Below are 8,537 nucleotides of genomic sequence, written 5' to 3' on the forward strand. Positions count from 1 at the left end.
CTATTTTTGTAGAGCCTGACAGAAAATAAATGACAAGGAAGTTCTGTTTTAATGCTCCTCAGATTTCATCTGCTTAGCCTTTTCCTACACCATGTGTGTTCACTTTGGTCCCAGAAATCTCCCTGCCCCCAGGTTTTTTTCTTCCCCAAGAGAACTCACAGTTTTCTGGAGAATTCCCTCCTGATGGTAATTCCTCTTGTTCCACCATGATGCTGTGGAACTGTGACTCCGGATTCTGTAATCCTATAAGTAACACTTAAGAAAAAAAAAAAAAAGGAGTCTTCAGAAGAGCTCAAGCAGGCTTTGGAAACTTCAGAACTTGTCTTAGGAATCTTGCTTGGATGTCCTTCCGCGATCGAATGTAACACGAGGAGTTTCCTCCGGGCAAAACCAGTGCAACAGGTCTGAGCTCCCTGGCTGTGTCAGAGTTTTAATTGATTCTTCACCCTGTCTATCCTCCACCCCATAATAGCAGTGCTAAGCACAAGGACGTGTTTTACAGGAATAGTCACCCAGGGCTTAATTTGTTGTCGCATAGCAGACGGGCTGTTTCACAATGAAAACAAATTTGTTTTGTGTCCTGACAATGTCTGCTGGATGAAGTGGGCTCTTGGTGGTGCGGAGAGGACAATGTCAAGGCCCCCAGCCAGCACTGACTTGTTGCCAGGGGGAACTTACCCACTGTGCCTTGCCAGTTCTTGAAAAGCAGTTTGGTAAAGAGGAGAGGTGTCAAACTGGGTTGGCAGGGGCTCACACCTGTAATCTTAGCCACTCAGGAGGTTGAGATCTGAGGGTCGAGGTTCAAAGCCAGCCCAAGCAGGAAAGTCTGTGAGGCTCTGATCGCCAATGAAGCATCAAAATAGCTGGAAGTGGCACTGTGGCTCAAGTGGTAGAACACTAGCCTTGAGCAAAAAATGCTCAGGGACAGGGCCCAGGCCCTGAGTTCAAAACCTAGGACCAATTAGCATACACAGAAAATAAAAGAAAAAAAGAAAAGGCAGTTGTCATAGACTTTGGACCCTTGAATTCCTAGTCCACATGACAAGGGTGATCCTATCCACTCTTGTATTAAAATCACACACCAAGTACCTTCACATATACTATCTTGTTTAGCTCTCCTGATCACATTGTAAGGAGTAAAGGGAAGCTATGGTTAGTTGCATTCTACAGGTAAGAAAACTGAGGCCCAATGAAACTTGTGACCAACTGAAAAAAACCACGGATTAAAAGGGCCATGCCAGGACTAGAAAGCAGATCTTTCTTTGTAGTCATTTCTGTCTTCCTCAGAGAGCAGCAGGGATTGCTGCAGTGAGTGCTACCTACGAAAGAACCCCCTCTCTACCCCGACATTCATTACTCATTCAATCAACAAACATTGCTGAGGTGTATGAATTTGAGGGTTCCACATTTTGACCTGAAAAATAAAGATTGTTTTTATTTTCCCCCCCCATTATTTCAATTAAATTCTTCCATTCTTACTGGTTGCAGAAAGTCTGTTTTAGGTTTTCTGAGTCATCACAGAGATTTTTGCCTCTCCTCCCTTTTTCTAAGGGTTGTATATAAAGTTAAGCCACTGGAATATGTGTGTGTGTGTGTGTGTGTGTGTGTGTGTGTGTGTGTATGTGAGAGAGAGACAGACAGACAGAAAGAGACAGAGGGAGATAATCAGAGAGAGAGAAATGTATGTTAATGTTTCACAATATCCAAAATATATTTGTATAACATAATTCAGGTTTATTAATACACTGGAGAATTATTATAGAAACAATTATTGTCATTTCTATAGGGGAGCTGTGGTGGCTGCTGGCTGAATACAAGGATGTATGGGGTGACACTTTATCATCTTAAGGAGACCCCCCCCCCCCCAAATGTTCAATTCCACACTTCTCTGTTCCTAATGACTCAGTAGTCACAGCATCAGGTAACTAATCTGAGCTAAGACCCAAAAGGCAAGTCTAAGGAAACTTAAAAGTAAAAATAATTATTTATGTATATGTATTGCCTCTACTTTCCATTTATTATTGATTATTTGAAGATAAGGATCTTGCAATTTTGCCTGCTTCTGGCTTTGAATCTGTGATCCTCAGATCTCACACTGAGTAGCTATAGCTAGGATTATGGGCATGAGCCACAGGCACCTGGCACAACTATAATGTTGTACCTATGACCTCATTGGACCTTTCACACCTCAGTGGGGCTTCAAGGGCTATCCTTGTGTGGCCAGTATAAATCTGGGATGACTCAATGGCTTCTTCTATCTATCTGTGCCTGTACAGATACATCAATCTGGCATAGATTTCAAAAAATACTTGCAACTTTTACTTCTGTCTCTAAAAAGTGCTGAGAGTATGTCTGTGACCCATTCTTCCCTCTCCTCTCTTCCTTTCATGTTTGTTCTCTCTATTGTTATATCTATCTATCTATCTATTCATCCTTTGATCTATCTGTCTATCATCTATCTACCTACCTATCAGGTGTCATCTATCCACTTACCTAATTCATACCACAAAATGAGCTAGCATATGATGTCTACAATAGCATTTCTTAGTCCCTTCTCATTTTATTTCCATATCTCTTTCTCTAATTTCCTCTTCTGTTCATTGCATTCCTTCTTTCTCTTTCCTTCTTTCTTTTTTCCTTCACTTCTTGTTCCCCTCCTCTTCCTCCTCTTTTTTCTTCTCCATCTCCACCACCTCCTCTTCCTTCTCTTCTTTTCCTTCTCCTCCATTTCCTTCCCCCCTCTACCCCCACATCCTCCTCCTCCTCCTCCTTTTTCTTCTCTTTCTTCACCTCCACCACTACCACCTCCTCCTCTTCTTTCTGTTCTTCCTCTTTTCCCTTTTTCTATCTCTTCCTCTTCCCTCTCCTCTTTGTTCTTCCTCTTTCTCTTCTAACCTAGTAGCTATACTTCCTTTTCAATAAAAATAGAAACATTACCTCAATCTGTATAGTAGCTCTGGGGAAGAAAAGTCTAGTGAAGACAGATGAGTTGAGCACGCTGAAGGAAATGAGATGGGGTGACACAGAGGAAGAGGTAAGCCCAAGGAAACAGAATTTCCCTTAGTGGATGAAGAAGCAAAGCAGCATTACTTTTTTGTTTCCCATTAAGTCATCTTACAGATGGGGAAATAGAGGCTCAAAATGATGTAAGCTGCCCCAGGTTGTGCAGCTGGCCACAGAGCCATGATTTCAGCCTGGAGCATGGATGTGCAGTCCTGGGTTCATCCTACTAACAAGTAGAGTGAGTTCTTGTTCTCTGTCTTAGTCAAATAACTAAGAATCTCCCAAAGCAGTAATGCAGAAGCCAGCTTGTGTGTGGGATACGGGGGGAGGGGGAGCTGGAAAAATCTAACCTGAAGTCCTAGCTGCTGCCAGACGTGAGGCATGAACTGAGACGGGGCGGGGTGGAATGAGCTGAGTGCTTTAGGTTTTATCAGGCTGTAATTACATGGGTTCTGATGGGTTAGTGAATTAAGAGCCGGCCTTGGGGAAAGCTGAGAGGTCTCCATCCAGTGCTGAGGTAAAACATGCCTAGACCTGCCACACAGTGGGAAGTGAAAACGATTTCCTGCCTGCCAAATAGATCTTTTAGAAAATTACAACACGAAAGGGTTTAACAGAAAGTGAGCAATTCCTCTAACACTCTAACCCATGAGTTCACCAGTCTTAAATTCTTCTGTGCTTTTTTTTTCTTTTCTTTTCTTTTTCTCACAAGTACAAATATTGTTGTAGAATAGCATTTATGATTTGCTATATATTTTTTTTCTTGTGGTATTGGGGGTTGAACTTAGGCTCTCATGCTTGCTAGACAGGAGCTCTGCCACTTGAACAGAGCCTCCAGCCCATTTTGGTTATTTTTGAGAGAGGGTCTTACTTTATGTTCCAGACAGCTTGGACTATGAGCTTCCTGTTTTTGCTTCCCTGCAACAGTGGGAATGATAGATACTTGCCACTACACTCAAGCACTTGCTTCCCCTGGAGCTGGGATGGCAGGTTCATGTCACTGCACGCAGCCATTGGTTTCGATGGCTGACTTCAAAGTAGAATCTCCAAATTTCTGCTTTCAAAATAGCTAGGATTACAGGCTTGAGCCACCATGCCTAGCCCCCCACTCTGCTATCTATCTATCTATCTATCTATCTATCTATCTATCTATCTATCTATCTATCTTAGTGTATACATATATATGTGGTATTATATATTATATTATAACATATATTAGTGTGTATTATATACATATGTACATATTAGTGTGTACATGCATGTGCACACCAGTCCCAGGGCTTGAACTCAAGCCCTGGTACTGTCCCTGAACTTAAAAATTTTTTTTTTCTTCAAGGTTAACACTCTACCACTTGAGCCACAGCTCTAGCTTTTGTGTGTGTGTGTGTGTGTGTGTGTGTGTGTGTGTGTGTGATTAATTGGAGATAAAACTCTCATGGGCTTTGAACCATGGTCTTCAGATCTCAGCCTCCCAAGCTAAGGATTTCTGGTGAGAACCACCAAGGCCTCTTTGATATTTTTGTTTGTTTGTTTGAGGCAGGCAATCTTATTTCTGCTTCTCTCTATTCCCTATCTGCTTTAGTTTATTTTTCAGGTGGCTCCTCTTTAAATTTTGTTCAATGTTTTTGTTTTTTTTAAATTATAACTAGATACTAGGGAGAGATGGGTTGTATGGAGGGCCTTCTCTATTTTGTTTGGTATCAAAATCCCTAACTTCTTAGGTTTCTTTTTTCTTTGGTATTTGGTAATAATTACTCTATGTCTAGAATAGTCCTAGCAGATGACAATAGCTCAATAGCTAGGCACATACGATCACATAAGATGAAGCTAAGGGAAGTGAACTCCAAGTTATGGAAACAAGTGGCTTATCATTATTGTTGTTATTTCTAATGCACTATGTGAAATTATTTCTTTTTTCTTTTGTTTATCTTCTCTATGGTTTTAGCATGTGTTGTCACTATATTTAATTTTGGTACCCTGGGTATTGTATACATGTTTGTCTGAATCAGGGAAGGGAAGGGGAACATCAAAATGGTGAGACAAAGAGTAAAAGGCAAACCAGTGCAACAGCAATATTCACAAGACAATACATATTAAGCCAACTGTACAGCTTGGGAGGGGGGAGCTGGGAGGAGGGAATGTGGGAGAAAAAATGAGAGGAAACAAGTTTGACAAGAATGTACTTACTACTTTATGTATGTAACTGTAACCCCTCTGTACATCACCTTGACAATAAAATTTAAAAAAAATAAAAATGTTTTTTTCTGGATTTTGATGCAAGGAGTGATGGAATATTACTTGTATGGTTGTTGTAATTGTCACAGGAAATCTTTGGAGATTGGGTTAGGAGAATAATGCAGGAACCTTAGTGGAAAGAATATGGGATTGCAGTTAGTTCAATATGAGTTCAAGTGCTCCATCATTTCATAACCTTGAACTTGTTCATAAACTTGAGTTCATGACCTTGAACTTGTAATCATTTCCCTAATCTCAGTTTCCTCATGGGGACAGTGGAGATAATGACAATATTTGCTTCATGGAGTTGTATTATGGGAGTCAGTGCTAGCAAAATATTTTACTCAGTGCTTGACCCTTAGTGAGGACTTACTAAATGACAATTATTATGGATGCAGTGATGGTGATAATTATTGTTATGATACATAATGAGACAATCATCGTGCTCGTGGGTCAGGTGCACCAAAGGTTTAGGTCGCTGTTACTTACACATAACGCATGCTTTACAATGAAAGCTCATTTGTATCCCACATTGGATGTGAGTTCCAAATCAATGGGCAAATTTGAGTTAGATATGACTGGAAAGTAAAGAATGTTACAGTTAACATCCTTTCATAACTCCCTCAGTTAATGCCTGTAGACAAAGAAAACCAAGACTTTGGATTTCTATGACAGTGATTTTCAAAATGAGATGGAATTAGCTGGTATATTTGTTAAGATACAGATTTGGGGGCGATTCCTGATCTTAGAAGTCAGAACCATGAGTAAGTCCTGGGAATCAACATTGAATAGTCTTCCCTGGTCCCTGGTTCCTTTCATTCACAGAAAAGGTGCAGGCTCTAGCCTGTACCTAGCCAGATGTTCCCAACACAGCTGTTTCCAAAAAGGGTTCCATCTTCCTCCAAACTCTCAGCTCACTGAAATAAATGTAATCGCCCAAAGCAACAGCATTGGAAAAGGAAGATATTTGGAAAACAGAACAAAAGTTCACATGTCCTTTCCTTTTCCAGGACTTGGGCCACAAGTAATAGAGAATGACGGTGACATACATCCAATAGATTATCATTTAAAGCAAGTCCAGAGATAAGAAGTCAATATTAGAATGGCAGCTCCACAATTACTGGGAAGCCACATTCCTGCTTTCTTGTTTCTCTCATTGTTCAGAGGCAATGCCCAAGTTTGATCGTCACACCAGCATCCTCTTTTACAGAAACCCCAGCTCACATGAAGTAAAGGGAAGGAATCAAGTGTAGACTGGGCATTGTGATGCATACCTGTAAATCCAGCTATTTGGGAGGCAGGAGGACCTTGAGCTCAAACTCAGACTGGGAAAAGTTAGTGTAAGACCTTATCTCAAAAATAAACATTTTAATCAAAGACTAGGATGTCGGACTCAGATATTAGAACACTTGCCTAGCAAGTGTGAGACCCTGAGTTCAATCCCTAGTACTATCACCACCACCAAGAAAAAAAAGTTCAAGCAGTCTTTTAGGCTTTCCAGAGAGTGCCCAAACATTCCCATTTCCACCCATGGCTATTGCTTGGCTCTAGAAATGGTTGATATTGGGAAGTCTTTATTCCAAGCTACTCTGTGCTCTGAGGCAGCTGGGAGCTCTGTTCTCAGGCAAGAGGCAGGGATGGATATGGCCAATCACTTGTCCATGTTGCCTGGAAGAAGAAAAGGTGAATGCTTGCCCTGTGTGGAGGCTGAGGCAGACCATGAGAACCAGGGCAATGGTACCATCCTGGTGGGGTATTGTAAAGAGACTTCAGATCCTAGGCCATGTTTTTGCCCAGAGGCATCTTGCACAGTTCACCCAGTCAGCTCCAGGATGTGGCTTTGCTTTCCTATAAACCGAACTTCTCAACTTGGTACTGTGTACCAGTCCCATTTTTTCCTTCCTACCTTTAGCAACCTGCCTTTCTCCTACACTCTGGCCACTCTCAGCCCCTTGTCATCTCTAAACATTCTTAGCTGAGGCTGTTTCGGTCTCTCTTCCTCTATCTAGGCAGGGACTCATCCTCGCACAAAATCTCTCAGACATGGACTTTCCAAGTTCACTCTTGTCCATGGGCTCATGAGCTGTCATTCTGTCCCTTGTAGTTGGACAAAGCCTTCCTCACATTTTCTATGTCTTTTTTTTTTTTCCAGACAGGGTATCCAAATGTAGCCAAGGCTATTCTTAAAACTCATTATCACATTGCCTTTAACTTCTCAAGTGCTGGGATTGTACGTATGCACAGATTGTTTTAAAATAATAGTGACCAAAATAATAAAATAGGAGGGCTGGGAATATGGCCTAGTGGCAAGAGTGCTTGCCTCGTATACATGAGGCCCTGGGTTCGATTCCTCATCACCACATATACAGAAAATGGCCAGAAGTGGCGCTGTGGCTCAAGTGGCAGAGTGCTAGCCTTGAGCAAAAAAGAAGCCAGGGACAGTGCTCAGGCCCTGAGTTCACCGCCTAGGACTGGCAAAAAAAAAAAAAAAAGGAAAATTATGTTTTCCATAAAATATGAAAATTTTGTTATGACCCAATATGTTATGATAAAAATAGATATGTTTATATTCCAACAAGATGTGGTTTGTACCTCATCTCAATATTTGATAATAGAAAAGCTTAAGACAGGGTAGCATGCATGTGAATTATTTTTTCAATGACAAATATTTCAGGTATAGAAAATTTTCTTATATATCCATTGACTTGGTTTAACTCTTTTTTTTTTTTTTTTTTTTTTTTTTTTTGCCAGTCCTGGGCCTTGGACTCAGGGCCTGAGCACTGTCCCTGGCTTCTTCCCGCTCAAGGCTAGCACTCTGCCACTTGAGCCACAGCGCCGCTTCTGGCCGTTTTCTGTATATGTGGTGCTGGGGAATCGAACCTAGGGCCTCGTGTATCCGAGGCAGGCACTCTTGCCACTAGGCTATATCCCCAGCCCCTGGTTTAACTCTTAAGAGTGAATATAAAAGCATTTTCCAGTTGGGAATATATGGTATAATCTCTTCCTTCTTCATTCAGCTCAGTAAAGCCTGCTATGATTGCATGATTCACAATAGTGGAGACCTATTGCTACTTCCTAATCTCCCCTTCCTTTCCCCTTGCCAATAAGACACATACTCTCAGAAAACAGGGGAATCAACTTTGATTAGGAATAAACAAATCAAGAAGGCAAAAGATCTGTACACAGAAAACTGTTAAGACATTGACAAAGGAACTTGAAGGAAATGCAAATAAAAAGATACCCATGCCTAGGGATCAGAATGTTGTCAAATTTTCTACACTATCCAAAGAAATCTATGG

General features: G+C 41.2%; 1 protein-coding gene across 1 annotated transcript in view; it reads right to left on the bottom strand.

Annotated features, from left to right (window-relative positions):
- The window catches only part of Ptpn3 (protein tyrosine phosphatase non-receptor type 3), a 140,285-nt gene extending 139,942 nt beyond the window's left edge, over positions 1-343 (bottom strand). Inside the window, exon 1 of the mRNA XM_048338757.1 lies at positions 160-343. Coding sequence (XP_048194714.1) covers positions 160-208 — 49 coding nt within the window. The 5' untranslated portion in view covers positions 209-343. The remainder of the gene's footprint in view (positions 1-159) is intronic.
- Positions 344-8,537: the final 8,194 nt, after the last annotated feature.

The sequence above is a fragment of the Perognathus longimembris genome, chromosome 1 (genome assembly GCF_023159225.1).
Source record: "Perognathus longimembris pacificus isolate PPM17 chromosome 1, ASM2315922v1, whole genome shotgun sequence".
In the NCBI taxonomy this organism is placed as follows: Eukaryota; Metazoa; Chordata; class Mammalia; order Rodentia; family Heteromyidae; genus Perognathus; species Perognathus longimembris.